A 23,592-nucleotide genomic window follows, 5' to 3' on the forward strand; every position below is an offset into this window, starting at 1 on the left:
TTTGATTTTTGTATTTTACGGGGAGTTATCGAGGTTTAAACTTTTGAGAAAATAGAGTGAATTCCTTTGATTTTATTCACATTTTCCGGAATTTTTGACTAAAATTTCGATAATTTTGCAAAAACTGGTTAAATTTTTCATAGAAAGTGTTGTTTGTTTTATTTTTAATAACAAAAAATATTGTCAGCTATGTTTATTTAATTTTTTTTGTCAAAAAATCTGCATAAATTTTTCCATATTCAGACTTTTTGATCGAAAACAGCACGAAATAAGTTTCTTTTGTCCACTTTGATTAAATTTGCAGGAAGTGCACACCCAAACACCACTAACAAAATTTTCGTAGAATCAAAAGGGGGCTAATTCTGCTTCAACGTCCGTTGCGAAGGCTCCGTAATTAAAACTTTGCCGTTTTTTGCTAACTTTGCTCGTTGATTATTAAAGACGCTGCATTTATTTTTGATTTTTTAACTAACAAAATATCTATATCTGTAACATTTGAAAAACTAATTGTTATTAATGGACGAACAACATTAGCAGAGGTAGTTTTGGACCAATTTTGGAATGTTACAATCCAAAAAAAATTTGGATTGTAACAGTCGGTTTTTTTTATAAAAAAATTTTGATCTTTTTTTAAATATATTAATTAAATAACAGAAAGTTTCAAATGAAAGCTCACTAGTGATAAGTCCAATTTGCTTTCTAGTATGCTCTAAATTTTTGTATCCAATTGATTTCTTGAAAGCTTATGGTCTTTTTGACTTTTAAAAATTCCATCTTTTTTTTAATTTGGTCAAATTTTAGCTTAGAGTCAGCAATTAAAGAATGCTTCCTCTTTTCAAATTCAACCTTTATTGCAGTTTTACACCTTTAATTTTGGTTTTCTGGCTTTGATACTACTAAATTTCTCAATTTTTTTCAGGTATTTGCCCATTTTTCACGTTTTATAGTTTTTTCACATTATCACGTTATTGAAAGTTCATATTTCACATTATTGGCGTTCAAAATAATGAAACAATTGATAATATTAAAATCCTTAAGGATATAGACTCTGGTTTTAACGGCTTCGGCAACATTTTCTCGAAGAATTTAATAGAATTTTCTAATTTTTTCTTCAACTGTCGTTTTTACTTTTTCTTTTCAATAGTATTAAATTTCCTGTACAACGACCCGTTCTCACTGGTTTTTCATGGACGAACAGAAGGGCCGATATTCTGATAAAAATAGATAGCAAATGGCTTTCTTGGCTTTGAAAATAACTCTTTTCCAAATAAAACACATTTAAACTTCGCAATTTTGTTTCTTCCATTGTCTTTGTTACCTAGTCTCGATGATTAGAGACCAAAAATGACAACTTGTTGTCAGGGTAGGGTGTCATAGAGATTGTTTTCAGAAAATCTAAGATTTCGTTATGACTTTTCTGGCTTCGACACGGGTTTTTCACACAAAACTAAATAATGCTTTAATTTTTGTCTTATTCTACGTTCTTTTTGTAGACGTAAGATATTTCTGGATAATTGCAGGTCTCATGAGCTTCCTTAGGAGCAATAAACGAACCAATTCAATTACTTAATTTTGTAATTAATGGCTTTCATGTCTCGGAAATTTTTTTTTGCGAAAAAGAAAAAGTGTTACTTATTTTTGCCTCTTTTTTTCATTTACTTATTACCCAGTTTCATTAATGAGAGGTCACATCATGCATTATTGGTATTCGAAGAAGGTGCAATGGAACATATTTTTCGGACCAAAGTACGGCCTTACGGCTTCGAAAGCGTTTTCTGGCAAAATTTAACTGATTTATTGTTTGTTGTCATTTTGTTCTTTTTGTAACCGCATGAAAATTGAATACCGACAGTTCTTAATTCCCATCTTTAGAAACACTGATATTCGTAAACCTGTGGGATATTTTAAATTATTTCCAATGGTTTTCATTACTTTGAAATTGACTTTAAAAAAATTAGCGAATTTTTTAAATTTACTGTTCTTGTTCCTTATTGTTTAATTGTCGCCAAGCCTTGTTATGGACTGGTCCCATAACTTTTATGGCTAATTACAAGTTATTTTGTTTTGTTCTCAGTTTTATCTGACGCTATTTTAACTTTTAATAAGTTTTGTTTTTTAGAACGGACATAAGTTTTATGATGTAATTAATGTTTGTTGTTGTTGTTTTTTTTTCTGTTCGTCTTCACTCGCTTTCATAACATTGGCATATCTCATAAATCTAATGCATCAGTTTTTATTCCACTGAGTTTTTTTGCTTTAGAGGCTATCTTTTCGTTCAAACACCAATTTTTTTTTTCGATAAATACTTGAATGTTTGGGGTTTTCTATCTGTTCCTCATTTGGTAAACATTTATGCCAAATCTGTGGATGAGCGGGGTCAGAACCTTATGGGCAATCGCACATTACCGACTCTCCTTGTTTAATTAAAAATGCGGTAAACCTAGTTATTGTCGAGCTTGATAAAATGATAATAGTCAATATTAACGATGAGTTCATATTTTTTTGAAAATAGTAGAAAGATGAAGCTGTGAAGCAATTTGAAAATAAAGGTTTTTCACACAAGTAATTTTTCTCTAGTCTATTTTTTGGCCTTCAAGTTTATAAATTTATGCCTCCTCGGATTACTTGAAGAACAGCCGTGAACAAGCGACCGTTCTAGTTCTAAGTAAAAGCTGGGAGTCGGGAAATTGCTTTTGACGAACTGTGCGATATTGTTCAAAAATTGTTTCTTGAACCACTGCATAAAATCAGTAAATTGGAACGTAGAAAAAACATAAGGAATGAACCAAATTTTTGGATAAAATTTTTCATTATTCAAGCCAGGAAACCAATTTTAAGTTTTTTTAAACAAAAATCGTATCTGAAGACACTGGTACTAATTGAACTGCCCTTATAAAGTTGACTTTAGTTAATATTCTGTCAAAATTGGCGGCCCATAACTATTAACTTGTTCAAAAATAACTCAGTGCGCAAATAAATATTGAGGAAAAAGACTAAATGGAAATTTTTTTGAAGGATCACTGAGCCATAAGTTCAGTGCTTTAGAAGTAAATTAAAGAAATTTTGCGTTTCGTTAAAGATTTTATCTCTTAAAGTCCATTATTCTCTTTTTTAAAAAATGACGGTAGATAAAACTTTTGATTAATGATCATATAAATTATGATAATTGCTTCAAAATTTTTTTCTTTATAAACAAAGATGAATATTAACGAGTCGCTACAATTATGTTTTTAGTCTCAGTGTAGTGGCAATGAAATTAGGTTACAGGTTAAATGGTGACTCTTAGAAATGAGAAAATTGAGGCGTTTTTATGGACTGTAACTATCAATTTTTTCCATGTTATTGTAATCATACTATTATTAGCTGCAATCATTTGCAAATAACGGCAGATTCCTACAGATGGTACTTTTGTAGTTTGAAGTTTGAGAATTACTCTTTTCCGATGAGACGAAAAAGACAGAAGAGATCAAAACAATGGTTTTTGAAGCGCGAATTATTCAGAAGACATGTAAAATGCTAACCAATGCTTTTTTGTTGAGACCCAGCAAACAAAATACAAGTAAAGTCCGGTATTCATTAAGTCTTGTATCCAATTTTCCACAGTATCTTTCATTTTATTTTTCTGAAAATTTTAGATTGTTCTATTTTTTTTTCAAAAAAGTACAATTTTATTGACGTCTTCTTCACTTAATTAATCAATATATACATCAATTCCTTGTGCTAAACGAAGAATAAAAAGTACTGCAAAGGTTCGATCAAATAACTCATTAATTGATTAAGCGTTTCAAGAGAATTTCAAGAAACTGTCAGGAAAAAAATTTCTCAAATATTTTTGCATGAATATTTAGCAGCTGTGTATCTGTTTATGTTTTGAGGACGTTTTCAAGGGTACCAATATTATATGTTTCTGAAGAAATAACTATCGGCTCAAGCTTATTAAACAAAAAAGTTGATAATGTCCCTGAAGCCCATCGCCCATATCATGGAGTCACGAAACAAAAAAATTAATAAAAGAAAATTTTTACTTTTAAGGCCAAAAACTTTGGACCAGTATATCCGTTATCCGTTGAGCGTAGCACAAAACAACAACATTAAATTTAAATGAGTTTTTGTAGAATAAACCATTGTCAATGAAAAAGCATGCGTCAATTTCCCCATACAATGCAGGAAAAAAACTTTTTTACAGAAAAAGGAACAGGTAAAAGCTTTGGAGTTATTATTCGCATTACATTGCCCAAGAAAACACAGCTCAAGTGTGGTATTTTTGCCGTACTGCAGAACAATTAATTCCAGTCAAAATAAGTCGGGCTGTGATGGAAGAGAAATGATTTTTGAATGAGGAAGATTTGGATCGTATAAAGTGCATGAAAAAAGAACTGCATGATGGAACGGTAGAAAATTGATGTGGTAAAGATTGTTCGAGGGTTTCTTACGGGTTGTGAAGTTGTCCTGTGTCCGAGTGGATTCAAGATCAGCACCTGCGAATCCGAACAAGTTGTACAATTTTCCGAAGAAGTCCACGTCGTAATCCTGCTCAGCTTGCAAGTGGTAGAAGTAGGCGTGCACAATCTGTAAAGTCATAAAAAATGCAGAAAACAACGTCACTGTCTGATTCCAACCAAAGCTCCAGCAAAAAATTTCAACATTTCCTACGTTAGTTTCTAACATTGCTCGAGGAAATTTGGAAACTCATTAAACTAAGGTCTAAAATCAAGATTCTATATCATTATTGTTGAAAACTGCCCTGTTTCTTGAGCGAATAAACTTCGAAATAAACTGGAATGAAGAACAATTAGAGGCAAACGTTCATTTGACGGAAATCTTCATTTTTTTCCATTTTTCAGAATAATGTTTAATGAATTCATCTAATGGTTATCAGATATGCTGGTAGCTTGGACGTCATCAAACAATTTTGTTTTCAGTGCATTTGGGGTTAAAATATCTCAAATTAAAAAACAAACTCCACGAACAAACTTTAAGGTTGCCGTTCTGGGTTTATCCAGCTATGTTTTTTTTCTCTCAATTTTCAATCATATTGCTAAAAATAAAAGAATTTCGTAAAATTCCGCCCAGAACCAATTTAAGTTCAGCCCATTCCTCGATTACAATGTTACCTGCGTCTTTGTGAATCCAGCGCCACCGGAGAGCGTGAGGTTGTAAACTTCATCATTGACCAGAAGGTAGCCAGTGAGCTCAGCATGGAGACTAGTGTAAGCCAGGGGAAGGTATAACCAGAACTGGTACTGGTCAGCGTCCGCATCGTCATCTAGAGTTAAATACACCAATGACTAGAAACAAAAGAATCAATTGATTCCTATCGAAGTGAACAAATTCAAACAAAACAGGTTTTAAAAATAAATTATTCGAAGAGTTTGCCAGGACAAAAACAGCATATAAGGATCAAAATTGTAAGGAAAATGTGTCTCAGATTGCCAACGGAATAATGGAAACAAAAAACACTTAGAAACTGAGTTACACCGCTGTCATGATTTGCTAAAATACCAAAAATGTACCCAACGTAAAATGTCTTAATCTATTTTAAGTTGCTTGTGGAACATAGGGTAGGATACAATAAACGACAAAAATTGTCATGTTCTATTTATAGAAACATTATAATGAGGTGCTGAAATGTGGGCTGATTTTCATCGATAAAACCTATGGCAAGTATTTGTTTTAAAAAGCGATATAAAAAGTTAAATAAGTTGAAATTAAACATTATTTTTTTAATCAAATTCCTCCATAATTAGGCAAAATAAATTTCAGCAATACATAAAATTTGGCTAATATAGCTAGGTAGCAGTGAAATTATAACCATAAATTTAAAAAAATCATACTTTTTCAAAAAATCACTGCAACACGATTGGATTGGTTCTTTTGCAGAACCCGAATCACTGCTTCATCGTTCATCAGGCCTCATTACAAATTTTTCTACTTGCCAATCTAATCTATATCCAAATATACTAATTGCATAACTCTTACTTTTACCAATGAACCTATCAGAAAAGAATTTTTGAGATGCAGGAGCTCTGATCAAACGACGAGATAATGGTAATAAGAGAAATTTTGCCTGTTTTAAAAATATGAGAAAACTGCTGGACTGTAGTTCTCAATCATTATATCAATTCAATTTTTTTTATTTATTTGATTGTATAAACCCCCCTCTTCACTATAAAAGAGCTGCGGATTTGGCGGGTATAGCAATGCCTCGGGGGCCATGGCCATGCCTTAGACAACAGTGGTACTTGATATGAAATTATCAGAACCAAACATATTATCACGACCGTAACTGAATTTTGAAACGAGGTTTTTTTCCGCGGAGGTTCATTTCCGTGGGGGCTTTTTCCTATTTAAAATTAGGTGGTTTTTTTTCCCGTAGGGATTTATTCCCTAGACGCCCAGACGATAAATGCACTGTCTAATCCTTCCTTTTTTGGCAATCTTTTGAATCATAATCCTGCTATTGCGAATCATAAGAAGGATAATTGGAATCTTGATTTGAGAGAGTTTGAAAACTTGTCACTTTTTCGAAAGTAATCATTATCATGAAACACAGTCTGAATAAACTCACCCAGCCACTCTTAAGGTCACACTCTTTCAAAAAAAGTAACTAAGAAGTCAAAGAAAAGATAACCATTGATTATGGATCAAAGATGTCAACTCATAGATCGTAAATGCCTGACTTTGGAATCAAGATGCCAGCTTGCTTATTGAATATGTCAGCCTCGGAACTGAAGATGCCAGTAATGTCGGCCTCGGAAATTTTTAGCGACATCAGAGCCTGGGGGTTCCATTAATTGATTTAATTTTATTGCGAAAACGCTACCCATAGACTTATTTGGATCTCAGATTCAAAATACATCGCTGATCTATGTCCTCTCTTTAAAGCTTTGAAGACTTTTACATTGATTTTCTGTATTGCTATCATTTTTTGTCTGATCATAGACGTACAGTTTGTGATCGTCGCGGCTTTCGAGTCAAAGTCCCGGAGAATTGAAGCTTGAACGCGTATTGCCAAAATATGGCACAAATTTGAATCATGGCAATTTTTTGTTTGTACTTCTTTACTTTTAATCAAACTCCGGAAATTCATTACCATTCAAGAATTTTAATAAATGCAAACTTACTTCAGGAATGTAATCACTTATTTTACCTACCGATATTAAAATTGCCTCCTCCATTTATCCACTGCCCATTTATGTCATCGACCACAGCTTTCGCAAACACACAGGGTCCAATTGGCCCTAAAACAGGGGCATATAAATGTACCCAATCACACTAAGATCACTTCCTGTTAATTTTAACAGACAAAGCCTTTAACTTGTTTGTTTTCTCTTTCCAGTATTAATAGGTCAGGCCAACTTTGTGCAGCTTTGTTCATTGTTCCGAACCCACCTTAGTAGGCTCAACTAACGTTCTCTTCCGTCAATTTTAGCCGATCGATATATTCAATGTAGAGAGTTGTAAGTAGTATCATTAGAAAGCCCTTCAGGTGTAGAATTTGGAATTAAAAATGTTTCTGAATTGTTTTTTTCCGAGGAACTATATTCCGTCAACATTTGATATTTGTTGTGAATTTAATCACTTATGGCGTCATATCTGTTCAGCTTAAAATCCTTTGTATGAATTTTTTTTCAAATTGAGTATAACGCTCAAATTTGGAGCAATTACCTGTTTATAATAGACGCGCCACAGCGATAGAAAGGCGAGTTTTGGTCTTATCATACATTTTTATAATCAAAAGGATTCAAATTGTATTGGAGCGCCGTTTTCATTAAATATTTTTCTTTTTTGTTTTTTTTCTCTCAATGTAGTTACAGACAAGTCAAATTTCAAAAATTAATGATAGATCCCATTTATTTTGAAATGAGGCCCAATAAATATGTCTTATTTCTTCACAGAAAAACTCATTGTTATTTCTGACTATAACACTGTTTTCACAAACTTTAAGGAATATTTAATTTTTGACTGCATTTTTTGCTCTTTTGTAGCCTGTCCTCAATCAAAAATCTACAGACTAATAACCCATGTAATGCGCTGAGTTGGTAACTAATAGCTCTTTTGACTTTGAAACTAGTTTTTCGAAATACAGAAGGACTTTTGAACTTTGCCCCCTTTTTTGTTCCGACCCCACTTGTGGGGGGAGGAACTATATACTCAAATGGGTTTTTTTTGTTCAGACAATTTTGGCCGATCGATATATTCATCACAGGGAAATGTGAGTGGTATCATTAAAAAGTCCCTCCATCGTACAATTCAATATTAAAAAGATTTTTTTGAAAATTGTATTTTTCGCGGACTTATCCAGGTTTAAAATTTTGTGTGAACACGTGATATTTGCATGTTTTTGTTTACTTTTAGCGAAATTTTTGTTCCAACTAAGGTTTTTCTATAACATAAATTAAAAATTACATTTCAAGCTACAAAATGAAACAATTTTGTGTTACCAATAGATCGATAAAAAGGACGTGTTCTGGTCACTTGAGGAAATTTACTATCAATAAAAAAAACTGGAATTCAATTTGAGAGCTGTTTTTCTTAGAAAACTTTTGCTATTTATTGTTTTTTTAATCAGTTAGAAATTTCTCAACTTCCATATCGGGGTTCCATCTTTTACAGTCATTTGATACCCAATAAACAAATATTAGTCTTCAAGGAATCGCTCATGTTTTTTTGTCTTCGACTCTAAGTTTTCGAAAATCTTAATTAAACTTTGGTTTTCTTTTTGAGATTAAATTTTTGGAGTCCTACGGCATCGACTCGCTGACTAAGAGTCAATTGGTTTCCTAATGTGCATCAGGTAAGCTTATATAGTGCTTTGAGTGGTCAGCTAATGGCTGTTAAGACTTTAAAAAACAATTTTCCGCATTTTTGAACTTTGACCGATATTAAACACATTTTCATGAACAGTAGGTCAGCGTCAGTAATGAAAGAAGCCCATTTTTTTACTGCACCCAAATTAACCTGTTAATTGGTTTTGTCTTCTGACTAGTGGTTTTATGACTTCGATAACACAAGTTTGCAAACTTTCAAAAAAATATTTCGGATTCTTTTATTAGTTTTGGTTCCTTTTGAAATCTTATCTCTTTATCCTAAAACTGATGGCACTCATTGGCTTAAAAAAACTTCCAAGGGATCACAGACAAAATTTTCAGGGAAAAAATTATTGTTTTTTTAGCTTCGACACTTTCTTCTCGCATTTCTGCTGAATTTTTTTTGGTTTTTGCCTGTGTTTGTCGTTGTGTTAATAATCTTTTCGTAATCATAGGACTTATTGGAATGTCCCAGTGATGATAAACATCTTTGTGTTCCCATCGAGGCAAAACATAGTGTATTTTTTAACTGCAGTTGAAAGCTTCTAATTTTAATGGCTGGTTAGACTTTAAAAATATTATTTTTTGTTTTTAGGACTTGAACCAATCTTATGCTTATTTTCGTAAACTGTAAGTCAATCTCAGTAATGACATGAGTTTGTTTTCTAAGGCAACTATGATGAATCTGGTTAGCGGTTTTATCTCCTAAATAATGATTTTATGACTTCGATGTCACGATTTTTTAATTTTTTTTTTAATTTTTTGGATATTTTTTTTGTAATTTTTGTTCCCTTTCAAATTTTATCACATTTTCCCAATAATGATAGTTGCCCTTGGCACAAAGAAGACGTCCAATTGTTTAAAGATAAAGTATTCAGATAAACGCTTAGGGTTAGAAAGGCTTCGACACCTTCTTTTCGCAATCTTCTAAGGAATTTTTGGTTTTTGCAGGTATCCGTTGTTGTTTTCATAAGAATAAGAGTTATTGAGATGTGCTATTGGTGACTTATGATTGACAAATATCCTTGCCTTCTCATTGGTGCATAACTTAGCGTATTTGTTGACTGCCAAAGCTATTGATTTCAATGGCGTTGATAGAACGGGTTTTCTCAAAAATTTCGTAGTTTTATTATATTTGTTCACACTTGTTGATTTTTTGAAGTCATATTGTTAAGGAAAAGAAGAACCCCATTGCTGTTAAAACCCTTTATGACTATATGATATTGGAAAATTTCTTTCCAAAAATTTTTCTTTTTCATTGGCTTCGGCACTTTTCTCGCTAATTTTGTTTTGAATTTTCTGTCTTTGCCTCTTTTTAAACTTCTACATGTATTCATAAAATTCGGACTGGTCTCATAGGTTTTTTGCGGATTGAAAGAATGGTGTTATTCAATACAGTCAGTTTACAGCGAATAGTATTAAAGTTTTTTACTACGTTTCTCATCATTGAGAGGTTCCATCCAATCCCTTGTAATTCAAAAACTACTTTTCCATTAAAATCATGTCGTAACTGGTGTTGTGTTTGTTTTCATAAAAGTTTTGTGACGCCGGAAATATTTGTGTTTCTTTTTCTCTTCCTATTGCACATTCGCTGAAAAATTTTCGTTTTTGCTTATTTTGTTGTTTGTTTTTTTCTTGTAATCTTTCTAACGGCATATCTTGTGAGAGCTGTAATGAGGCATGGTTTTATGCAATTCAATTAGTTGTTCGGTTGCGTAACGATTTTTTAATACACAAACATCTATTGTTAATTATCTCATCATTAGGTTGACAATTAAGTGTTATTTGTTTCGTGTTTTGTTAATCGTTTCGCGTTTTGTTTCTAAAAAAAACGTTTTCTGTTCTTCCAAAAGTTGGCGATAAATGGATACTTGTGTTCTTTTTAAATAGAAAAATTTTGTCGCATTATGACAAAACAAAATTTCTCATTGGCGTTGCAAAGAGGCCCAATTGAAAATCACTGAGACAAATTGCACAAGCCTGTGACAAATTTTGCAATGATTTTGTTAAGCAGACATTTTCGCAAGATTTAAACTAACGTCCAAAAGTGGCGGTGACTGACTGCCCAACACCACCAGTCAAATCATTGATAGAGAGATAGAGCAAAATTCCGTTGTCATCGGGAGAGCCAAGTGTCTCATTCGTTCCACCTGTAGTCCCAATAGTGTACAACGTTGTCTCATTCCATTGTAACTCCAAACCCTGCACATCGCCTCCCGAGAAGTGGACGATAACCTTATGAAAATAACAACTTCATCATTGTTGAACGATGTAATCTATGTAATGCTTTGTCATGAATTAGATTTTATAATGCTTTTTAGAATCAGTGTTTGTTAATAAGAAAGACTATTCCGGCATCTTATCGCTTACCTGTTATCTGCTAAGAGATAATTTTTGTAATAACTTTTTTGCAAATATTCGCTCAGATATTTTACCTGATGAGTGTGCAAAAATGTTCAGTGGAATGGCAATGAAAGATAGTATGTTCATAAAAGAGACTTGCAAAAATTATGCTAGTCTTGGCGGTTATTTTTGAAATTTGAGTGAAAAGGTCTTTTCAACAATTATTTCAAGGTGTTCGAAAACTGACCAAACAGAAAATTTGCAAGCTAAATAAATTCTAGCCCCCAAATTAATGAATAGATCAATAAAAAAGTAGAGGCTTGGTTGCTGCCATAGTTGATAGATACAATTGGCGATAGGTACACCAGCTCATATCAGATTCCCATAAAAAACTCTGTGGTCTTGCCCGGACAATGTTTTAATTACTTTCTTCCCATCTTAATTAAGCGGAGAATAAGGGGTGTTGTTTTCTTATTTTTGAACACTCTTTACACACTTTTCCCCGTTATATTTGGGGAAAATCTACGGCTGGGGTGGTTACTGTGATTGACTGATTTCACACCGATGCGAACTTGACATGAGTATGATTTGATTTTGCACTCTAGAGCTGAAACACTGCGATTACTCTGATTCAGTGCTGTAACAGCGTATTTCATTCTATTGAGTTGGGCTGTAACCTGATTGATAGGCTCTGTAATTTCCTGGAAGGTTGTATTCGATAGAGCAGTGTTCAATGTGGTAGTAGTGCCCAAGAGTCCGTCTAGGAACAGATCACCACCTTGGGCTGCTGCCAGATAAGTCAGAGGATGCATGTCTGGACAATCGTTCACACTACCCACGAAAAATTTGGAGCCCGAAGTGTAGGTAGCATCCGTTGCAACATTGGACGTTCCATTAGTCCCCGCAATTTCGTACCCAACTAAACGCATGAAAAAATACACACTGAATCTTAGCTGAAAGCGTGAATTGTGATATCAGTTCATTGTTCATCCTCAGGTCCCTGTTAGAAGAAAAAACAAAAAGCAAAAGTGTGGCTTGATATGAAACTCAAAACCAAAACTGGCGCCAAATTAAGTTGGTAAGCAGAATAAAGCACAACATGCTCGTAACACCTGATTATTTCTTAAAAAAAGGAGGCTCAGAAATGTGCGGTCGCACATATTGTTCCGACACCGCCCAACCACGTTTTTAAATTAATTGTCCACCAAATGAAGACGGGATAGAGAGCTTTCAAAAAATCACTATTGTTCAAAATAATTGGTGTATCCATTTAAAATTCCGTTAAGGAGGATAAAAATCAAAATAAATAAAATCATTTAAAAACAACAAGCATTACTTACGACTAAAACTCAATGTATATCTAATTTTTTTTTCAAGTTTATTAAAAAACTCAAAATAGCATCAGATAAAAACTGAACCAAACCAAAGAATCTGCTTTTCAGCAGCAAAGAAGTTGACTTTATTTAAATTGAGAATAATTAACAAGTAGACAGAAAACAACCAAAAAGCAAACCTAGAAAATGCTATTACACTTTTTGAAAACAATTAAATTCAAAGTCATGGCCTTTAGCTAGCAATTGAAATCGTTCATTGGCTTCATGAAACCTTCATACAAAACCATTGAAACTTCTCAGCACACAGAAGGAATAGACCTTAGCACCCCGGCTAATAAGAACGGGGACAAGCGAATATCAAAATATCAATTCAATTTTGCAAGGAAACGTGTCGTAGCCTGTAAAATCACAATTTGTTCACTGAAAATATTACAATTGACCAATTTTTGTCAACGACAGTAATGTGATATGCAACTTGTTGTTAGAATGCCAATAATTTGATGACCAGACAAGGCAGCAAAGGAGAACCTCAAAAGTAGGAAGACAAAACATTTGAAAAAATGTATGAAAAAAGTGTGGAATCAACGCCATAAACAATTAATCAAATGAGAAAAAAATTAAGACTACTTTTTAATTTGATAGACTTTAATGCGACCACTTTCTTTGCAGATAGTGCGCTAAAAGGTGGCAGAATTAAAATTGAAAGTGGTCAGTCTCAAAAAACCACTTTTTATTTTAAAACATGTCGTAGGACAAAAGAACTGTGAGAATTCAAATAAAAATTAAAAAGAAACTATTTACTGCTTAGAAGCCAACTGGACATGTTAGTGACAAAAAATACATATTAACAACGATTACAGGCAAAACTTTAATTTAAAAAAACAATTTTACGCAAAAGGTTTTGAAGCCATGTTTTTTGCTCAAATTATCTTTTTTGCTCACAGACCCCAATAGCAGGTAAATTTACCGTTACAATAATGGAAGCTTTAATTGAAACCATTCTAGTCTGTAACTAACACAAAAAAGCAAAAAAGCATATGTAATTCAAAAAAATTTGTAGGGCGCGCCATTAAAATTCAAAAAATTTGCGAACAAGAAAGTTCTCCAACTGGACGAAAACTGGTCCTGTTCCCGCTGCTTTTCGATTAAAACCAAAAGTGTTACAAATGTTATCCAAAAAGTTAATTTGACTAAACGTCAATGTTTAAAAAAGACGAGTTTTGGGTGTTTATTGAGTTATATTTCCAAAAACCTTCATATATTACCTGAAAACACTAGATGTAGCCGAATTAGATGTTTGAATCAATTTAATCAGTGTATGAGCAGAAAAGATCATTGAATGCTGGCAAACTTCAGGAATTCCTTAAATTTTTAGGCAAACAGTTTGTCAGAGCCAAAAAAATGAGATTTATTCAAAGAAAGCACTTTTTATTTAAGGAACCGAAATTTTTCCGTTTGTGCCTCCCCAGCTTAGTGAGCGCATATCATTTGCAACCCCCCGCCGCACTCGCCATATTTTTACATAATAATTTACTATGTGATGACTCGTGTTCCTAAACTGGGGGGCGCATAACGTAATGGGGAACAAACGGAAAAGATCCAGTGAACCTTATTGAACATAAACGGTACTTCCTATTAATCGACTATTAATTAAAAGCATTGTTGCCGGCTTTTGGGATTGAAAAAGTGCAAAAAGTATTTAAAAATTGAGAGAGAACCAAAACACAACCCAAATCAAATTTCGTTACTCAAATCAAGGGTGGCAGCCAAACTGGCGTCACTATCGCTGACCGGCTCTTAAAAACACAATTCATCTCAAACATTAGGTAATAGTTTTTTCCCAGCGAAGACAATAGTACATCAAAACTAAATTAAGCATTTTTTAAATAATAATTGGTGTCAATTGGCGAAAGGCCGCTAAAATGTTATTTCAGAAAAACTTTCTGAGGCACCGTAGGAACAATCAGCTAATAGCTGAGTAAACAAAGGTTGTGTCGACAGTTTTTTTTTACTTGCACTACGGGTAAAAAAATGTACAAATTTGGCCAAATAGGCGTAGTTAATGCCATTTTGTATAAAAAAAGATAAATATTGAAAAATAGAGCTGGAAAACTGGCCGCTTCAATTGGTCCAAGCAATTCACCAAGTCCCTTTCATCTTCAAACGTAAAACAAATGACAATATCGTTCACCACCATGTACGATGAATATATTGATTGGCAAATATATTGAAAAAGGCGGCTCATCAATGTGCGATGGCACGTAAGGTTCCGAACCCGTCCATCCCCATTTTTGGCATAATTGTCTACCAAATGAGGAACAGATAGAAAACCCAAAAATTATTTTTTGGGAATTCCAAAAAACCCTGAAAAGCCCGAGTTTTTTTCAAAAAAATTGTGTATGAAAGATAAGATAGTCTCCAAAACAAATAACTCAGTGGAGTAAAAATTGAAGCATTAAGTTGCTGTGATATGCCAATATTAAGAAAGCGAGCCAAGACGAACAGAAAATCAAACAACAACAACAAAAAACATTAATTACCTCAAATACTTTTTGTCCGTTTTAAAAAACCAAATTTAAAAACAAAGTCAACATACCGTCAGATGAACCTAAAACTAAACAACATAACTTAAAAATCACCAGAAAAGATATGGACCAGTCCATAAAGACGTTTGATAACAATTAGACAAAAAGGAACAAAAACAGTAAAGTTAAAAAATTCGCTTATTTTTTTTATAACAATTAACTTCAAAGTAATTAAAACCGTTAGAAATCAATTAAAATATCCCAAAGTTTTACGACTACCCATGCTTCTATAGAAAGGCATTAGAGCCTGTCCTTTTTCTTTTCTTTAAGCGGCTAAAAAGAACAACAAAAAAACGTCAAACAAAAATTCAATTGAAACTTGCCAGAAAACGCTGTCAAAACCATCAAGCCATTTTTCCGCCCTCAAAAAACTTTTGTTTGCGCCTTTTTCAAACCTCGATAATGTTGTTTTTGGCCATTTTTTAGTGAGACTAGGTAACAAGTAGACAAAAAAGAGAAAAGGGCAAAAGTATGTAAAAATTTTGATTTTTTTTCGAAACAAAAATCATATCCAAAGTCACGAAAAACATTAATTACAAGATGAAATATTAAAATAGGTTCGTTTTTTTTATCCAAAGGAATTCTTTGAGACTTGCCATTATCCAGAATAATTCTTGCGTCTACAAAAAGAACGTCAAACATGACAAAAATCAAATTAATTTACTTTTTTGGTGAAAAACAGGTGTCGAAGTCAGTAAGGTCTTAACGCTTTCTTTATAAAAACAGATTTTGGGACATCAATCTCTTTTGACAACTTCCTTCAACACCCATAAAGTCATCCTTGACCTGTAATTAACGAGATTAGGTATCAAAAAGAAATATAAAATGATCAAAATTGCGAAATTAAAAAGTTTTCTTTTTTAGTTTTGGAAAACGATTGTTTATAAAGTCATGAAAGCCATCAACTATCTACTAATATCAGAATATCGGCTCTTCTATTCTTAAATAAAAAGCCAGTGAAACCTATCACTATTCAGGAAATTTCATACAACTGAAATGACAAAGTAAAAATGACAGTTAAAGACAAAATTAAAAAATTCAATTATTTTCTTGAAGAAAAGGTGTAGAGGTCGTTAAAACGATCATCTATATCTTTAAGGGTTTTAATATGTTCAATTGTGTTTCATTTTGAACGCTTGAAATGTGATATGAGAACTGTCAGTAATGTGATAATGTGACTAGAAAACTTGAAAAACTGGCAAATTTCTAAAAACAAAAAAAAACTGAAATCTAGTAGTATCAAAGCCAAAAAACAATAACTTCAGGCTTAAAAACGCAATCGAGACTAAATTTCAAATCAGTAGATTGAAGAAGTTTTCTTTTTTTGCTGACACTAAGCTGCAAGTTGACCAAATTAAGAAAAAATATGGAGGAAAAGTTCATTAAGCCATTATCTATATAATAATCGATTTTTTTAGAAAGTTGAAACGATCATAAATTTTCAAATAAAAAACTAAATGCATTAGCTTGGAGCTGCTTAGGAAGCCAATTGGACCTATCAATCTTGAGCTTTCATTTGATATGATCTGTTCTTTATAATTAAAAAAAGGTCTTTTTTCAAAAAAAAAGACCAACGGATTGCAATCCGAATTCTTTTTGGATTGTAACAGTCCAAGATTGGCCCAAAATTAGCCCTGCTAATGCTTATTGTACGTTAGGAACTATTGATTTTTTCGAATATTGTAGATAAAGAGAATTTGTTAGTTGAAAGCTCAAAAAAAATTCTGCATTTTTGATAATAAACGAGTAAAGCTAGCAAAAAACCGCAAATTTTTAATTACAGAGCACTCTCAGCGGAAGTTGAAGAAGTTGAAGTAGGAATAGACCCTTCTGAGTCTACAAAGATTGTATTAGTGTTGTTTGGGGGTGTAGTGCCGGCAATTTTTATCAAAGTGGACTAAAGTAGCTTATTTCGTGCTGTTTTTGATGAAAAAGGCTGAAATTTGAAATATTTATCCAGATTTTTTGACCAAAAAATTTAAATCAGAATAATCAACAAGGCTTGTTTGTCCTTAAAAATAAAATCAACGACACTATTCTTAAAAATTCCAACAAATTTTAGCAAAATTGACGAAAAATTAGGCAAAAATTTCGGAAAATGTGAATGAAACAACGTGAATTCACTCTACTTTTTTCAGAAGTTTGAACCTCGATAACTCCCTGTAAAAAACGAAAATTAAAAACATATTTTAAATTCCATTTTCTAAGCTGGACGAGCTTTTTAATGATACCAGTATCAACTCTCTGCGATGAATATATCGATCAGCGAAAACTGACTGATCAAAAAAACCCATTTGAGTATGTAGTTCCTCCCCCCTCAAGAGGGGTCGAAACAACAAGAAAACCCAGTTGGGTATATAGTTCCTCCCCCATTGAGTGGATCGGAACAATTAAAGGCAATTAAATGGATATTTGGGCATTGTGTATCTGGTAGGAGTAAAATTCCACGTAATTGTTTAACATAAATTTTTTCTGCGAGGTTAAATCATTGGAAAACAACTAAATGCTCAAAAAAAATCATCATCATTCAATTCTGTTGAGACGTGACTAGAACACGTCAAATTACTTCTTAGAACTCAGAAGCAATTATGAATTGAGGAGTCATTTTTCCGACGCATAAAAATATATTTCTTGCCCCAAAATGTTTCATTGAAGAAAAAGTATCACAAATTTATAACAGGCCTCAAATAAGTTCTTTTGATGCCTAATGGGAATGGATTATAGCCAGAGATTGATAACCATCTGCTCACAGACGACGGGTTTTTAGGCAGAAGTTTTCAGGACTGACTGAATTAACTGAGGAACTAAAATTTTTAAAAATTGGGAATTTGATGACTGGCAGTGTAAATTGGACTTATTTTGGACTCAATATGGACGTGACGCTTCATCCGAGTTGACAAGAACATTTAGTTAAAGATCTGAGAGAGAGTGTGTGTTTGTGTGTGTATGTGTGTATATGTGTGTGTGTGTGTGTGTGTGTGTGTGTGTGTGTGTGTGTGTGTGTGTGCGTGTGTGTGTGTGTGAGTGTGTGTGTGTGTGTGTGTGTGTGTGTGTGTGTGTGTGTGTGAGTGAGTGTGTGTGTGTGTGTGTGTATGTATGTGTGTGTGTGTGTGAGTGTGTGTGTGTGTGTGTGTGTGTGTGTGAGTGTGTGTGTGTGTGAGTGTGTGTGTGTGTGCGCTTGTGTGTGTGTGCGTGAGTGTGTGTGTGTGTGTATGTATGTATGTATGTGTGTGTGTGTGTGTGTGTGTGAGAGAGAGAGAGAGAGAGTGTGTGTGTGTGAGAGAGTGTGTGTGTGTGCGTGTGTGTGTGTGTGTGTGTGAGTGTGTGTGTGTGTGTGTGTGTGTGTGTGTGTGTATGTATGTATGTGTGTGTGTTTTTTTTTTCAAATACAGGTTAGATTACCATACTTACTTGACCATGCTTTAATTTGACCTCCACTGCCCGTAGAATAGATGAAGTCGTTATTATTCGCTTCAGTATACTCGGTCAAAACAGTGACAGTCACCGGAATGCATCCACACAGTGTGGAGATCTCGAATGATACTTTGCCCAGGTTGCCATCTGCGCCAGCAGTTCCTGAATTAGTGGTTTGGGTAGCTAATGAGGTTCCCGTGTCTACTCCAGTCGTTCTCGTGTATGTGTAGTCAAGCGTTCCGGCTAGAGCCCAGAAGGAGTTGACGTAGATTTTGACGTTTTCGTGAGTTCTCTCGTAGTAGTAGATCATGGGTTGCATTCGCTCTGAAATCAATCCACATTTGTGGTTCAAACACACATACTAACAAATCTCGGAAATTCATTGATGTTTAGGATTTGATCATATAAGAAAAGAAAATTTTTCAAAACTCATTTTATTGTTTCTAGTAATGTTCAGTTTCCAATGAAAATATGGCCTGCAAGTGTCTATTGATAGTGAAATATCCCCATTTGACGCTTGTATGTCTACACTAAAAATAGTTAATTACATGTTTAAAGTTATCACGCAAACATGCACCGACATTCGCCGAGAAAGCTGCCTTTTGGTATTATTTGTTTCTGGCGACAAGTGTTTTACACACAAGCAGAGATGCTAAACAACTTACGGTATTCGAGAGGTTGGATGAGGAACCCCTGTTGAACAGATGCAGAACTGAATCCAACCAAACCACCAAAGGCCTTGCCAGAAGTTATGGGGAAGGGCCTTGCATTGTCATCGCAGCCCTCGTCCACAATAGTGCCACTTTGATCATCCTCAATCAAGAGACCACAGACAACTTGGGACGCATCAGCGGCATTGTAATAGACAGTTACCGATGCCACGGATCTGTGTTCGAAGTTGATGGTATTATTAAGGGTACCTGAAAAGTAGGAAGCAATTGACATGATTCTGAATAATTCTTTGTTAATAGTTCCAATTCCTGAGTCGGGTTTTTCGCTGAAATTATGTAAGAAATGCGCTGATAACCGTTAAAAAAAATGTTTCTAAGATTATTGCGACCATTTGCGACCTCAGTTTCAAGTTCTTTATTGAATTATTATTTGGCAACTTTAAAATGTTGATGCGAACACCATGATTGTGGATATTCAACCAATTGCGTCTTTTTGTGATGTTTCGATATTTTTTTGCTCCAACCCACCTTGGTGTAGGGGGAACGGTATGCTCAGCTGGGTTTTATTTGTTCAATCAATTTTGGCCAACAGATACATTCACCATAGAAAATTGTGAGAGGTATCATTAGAAAGTCCGTCCAGCGTAGAATATGGAATTAAAAAATATAAATTTCATTTTTTCCGCGGAGTTATTGAAGTTTTTTTGAACACTGATTTAACTTGTTTTTGCTCACATTTTCCGTTTTCTTGCTCATTTTTTTTAAATATTGCTTTGAAAATTGTTAATATTTTAATAGTTCAGTGTTCAACTATACAATGATTGTTTTTTTGTCTTTTAATATAAAAATGTTTGAAAAAATCAGTGGATTTTTGTGGTTTTGCCGCATTTTTAACTTGTTTCTGTCATTTTCTATCTTGACCTCAATTGAGAAGTCACATTTTCCTCCTATTGATCTGAAGTTTATTCCTCATTGCGTTTTGATTTTTTAGGAACTGTTTCTCTGGCTCTGAGTATTTTTAAAAAATTTTAATAGCTTTTGCTCATGATTTTTGTCTTTTTTGTCGTTTTACATTATTAAATTACTGACTTGACAAAAATCACGATGATAGCGTTGAAAGAGGTTCACTTGGATATGTTTACTGTTTTTAATTTTAAGGGTGTCACGCAGTTAGTTATACGTAGCTTTGACAGCTGTTTTGTAGAAAAAGCTCTTTTAGTTTTTTAATTTTGTCAATATTTGTTGTTCGTTCTGTGGTCGTAGGGTACAGTTTGGTTAAATACTGGCCTCAATTGTTTCCTAGCCTGTTTATGAATTTCTGGTAATAGCTGATAGGTTTCTGAACTTAAAATATATATTTTTTCAAAAATATCAGGGGCTTTTGAAAATTTTGTTTAAATTTTTTCGGTCAACTTGTAGCTTAGACTCATTAGTGACTGATCTCGTCATTTCCATGCTAAGATTTAATTCAAATTTTTTACAGATAGCTGTTTTATGCTTAAACCAATGGTTTCTGGCCTCGATTCTACTAGCTTTGATAACAAATATGTGATTTTGGAGTAGTTGCCCATATTTTAGTTTACAATTGTGGTTTCCTGTATTATTAGCACCCCGAAGCTTGATCCCATTGTCGTTTAACGCAGAACAGTTTATAACTTTTGATTAAATGTTTGGTTCTGTTTTTGTTGGCTTGAACAATGATTTTTAGCTAATTTTAATTGATTTTTTTTATTAATGACACTGTTTTTTGTATTTTTATTAGCCGTAAGACATATTCTTTATGATAAAAGGCCTCAATAGCTTACTTTTGTGTTAAATTGAAGCTGTTAACAATTTAAAGTGGTCAGTTAATGGTTTTTGATGTTTGCAATACAATAATTTTTTTCCAAAAAATGTAAAAGAGTTTTTTTTAGCTTTTCTCTTTTGTTCTTTTTTGTCAACTTGCCAGCTAGTTTCATTTAGGAAAAGTCCCACATCCGTCTCATCGAATTGCAATTTAAATTGATTAATTAATGTTTTATGTAATGCTACTTTGACATTGTTAAATATTCCTTTAAAGAATATATATTGAGTTTTGGTCGTAACTAACGTTTGTCTTTGTTCTTCGATTATGGATTTTGCCTTGTCACTGAACCTCTACAACGGGTTTATTCGGTTTATTATATATTGGCCTCAGAGGTAGGCAACTGTTTAAGCTCATGCAGCAATTATTTTTGAAAAAATGTATACTTTTGTAAAGCTTTCTATCTCGTACTCATTTAGAAGATAACTGAATCGAAAATTTGGATGAGCGGGGTCTGAACATTATGGGCGAACGCATATTATCAAGCCTTTTTGTGTTTTTATATCATGACAAGCCAATTTGCAGGTAGAATGAACCAATCAAAAGATTTCTTGAATAACGAAGGAATGGTAACAAGGAAACCGGGTTAAATGTTTGCTTACAAAATATTTCGACACCTACTCATGTCCGAAATTTTGTCGAAGTACGAATATCGTAATGCTTCAAATTCAACATTGATTGTTTTAAAGCTTATAACTAGACTGTATGCTTAATAAAAATTGTGAGCAATAAAAAAGAAGCTTTATTTTCGTTTAATGAAAGTACAAAAAATCAGAGTTGTCCAAAAGTTCATGTCGGAACCATCTGTGCAAATGCATGTAAATATCAACAAAAGGTATAAAAATCAAAGAAGCATTTTTCGTGATTCTGGTTGCAATAGTTTGGGTTTTTGTAGAGAAAATGCAGATCAACGACAATAATTTAAAATTCCAAATGCTCAAAGCAGTTAATACCAACCATAGAGTTTTTTATCTTCAGGAAAGTTTTCTCCATTTCCACCATTAATTCTTGTTTTCACCCTCAACTTTTTTAAAATCAAGATATGTAAAACTAAGCGCCTCTTTTATCAATTACCCTGTAAAGTCTTGAGAAATAAGTTTTCAGAACAACTTTAGGCAGTACTACGTTCAATGTTTTTGAAAACAAATTTGACAAGCAGTGATACCGATTTTAATTTTTAAATGTATCCAATAATTTCTCATTATCAAGTTCAAAGGATATTTATTCTCATATAACACGTGAAATAACAATTGACCTCAAGATGAATAACATACACAAAATTCCGAGAATGTACAAGATCAATTGCGGTTAAAGTAATGAAAATTTGCATTCTGAGTGGTACTCTCTGTTGCAAGCCAGCAATTTTTAACCAAATGTATTACCTTTTAAAAAAATTTTAGGAAACAAACAGTTTAGGGCAATAAGGACAAAGTCAAAAGGCCCCATTTGAAATAAAGATCTTTCAGACAACTGTTTTCTTTGCCAGAAAATTGTTTTGTGGTACATTTCAATACCTTACGGATAGCAATTTATTGTTCTGCGTACAAATTTGATTTTTTTTAAAAAAAAATTCAGCACTCACTTTCAACTTCTAAATGTCGCAAAATGTGTAAAAATTTTATAAAACAGTTCCTCAAACAATCAAAATGCAACAGATTCCTAAAAAAGTAGTTCAATAATATTCAATTGAATTGCACATACAGCAATAGGTAACAATTGTTGCCCCAAATTGTTCTCTAAATCAGCATGAGAAAAACCATTAAAACACAAAATGGTTACGACTTGACTAAATAAGCCAAAAATAGGTGAAACAAAATCAAATTGGCTCAAGTAAGAAGAATTCAAGAGAAAAATTGCATTCCAAGAGTTTTTATAAGTATTTATGGGCAAAAAATAAATAAATAAATCTGGCTGGTTGCGGCATAATTTTTTTTCTGTATATGTTATCCCCATATAGCTATTAATTACAGAAAGTGGGGCATGCCAATTAATTTAGTTACCAAAAACAGTTTTCAAATAGTTGAAAATTAGTTATGGGAACCGAAATTGATTCTTAATCCTTATTCACGATTGGTTTTCGGTATTTTGAGTAAATTTGTTTCGAAAAGTATCATTGACTTTTTAAACTTGGCCTCCTATTTAGAATTCTATGATTTTATTTCCTTGAACAATTGTTAGCAATTTTTTTAATTTTTCCTTTTAATGACATTATTTGCCGTTCTTGTATTGGTCATAAAACGTATTCTATACATTAAGATCTCAATTCTATACATTTTTAACTACTCAAGAAGTTGTTTTAACTTTTCCCTTTTCGTTATGTTTCGTCTACTTGCTACCTGGTCTCCTTTGGGATAAATCCCACATCTGTTTTATTGGACTACACGTTACATTGTTTAATTTAATTTTTAGATGATGCTTTTTTGACATTGTTAAGTATGAGTAGTTTTTTTAAAATTGAACATTGATTTTTGGTCGTGGTTAACCTTTGCTTTTATTTGAATTTGTTTTCTGCCTTGTCTCTCAGTTTCTCTAATTGCATATCTCCTTGGCTTTCTGAAGTTGAATTATTTTCTGTGCCTTTTAGCTTGATTC

At 33.2% G+C, this 23,592-nt stretch overlaps 1 protein-coding gene across 1 annotated transcript in view; it reads right to left on the bottom strand.

Moving 5' to 3' along the window:
• Window positions 1-23,592, bottom strand: part of LOC142334631 (uncharacterized) — a 154,497-nt gene that overhangs the window by 66,195 nt on the left and 64,710 nt on the right. Inside the window, exons 7-13 of the mRNA XM_075382824.1 lie at window positions 19,152-19,406; window positions 18,484-18,810; window positions 11,831-12,072; window positions 10,850-11,045; window positions 7,155-7,241; window positions 5,115-5,266; window positions 4,434-4,569 (exon numbers count right to left, since the gene is read on the bottom strand). Coding sequence (XP_075238939.1) covers window positions 4,434-4,569; window positions 5,115-5,266; window positions 7,155-7,241; window positions 10,850-11,045; window positions 11,831-12,072; window positions 18,484-18,810; window positions 19,152-19,406 — 1,395 coding nt within the window. The remainder of the gene's footprint in view (window positions 1-4,433; window positions 4,570-5,114; window positions 5,267-7,154; window positions 7,242-10,849; window positions 11,046-11,830; window positions 12,073-18,483; window positions 18,811-19,151; window positions 19,407-23,592) is intronic.

Source organism: Convolutriloba macropyga, chromosome 2, assembly GCF_964194025.1.
Source record: "Convolutriloba macropyga chromosome 2, txConMacr16.3, whole genome shotgun sequence".
Classification (NCBI taxonomy): domain Eukaryota; kingdom Metazoa; phylum Xenacoelomorpha; order Acoela; family Convolutidae; genus Convolutriloba; species Convolutriloba macropyga.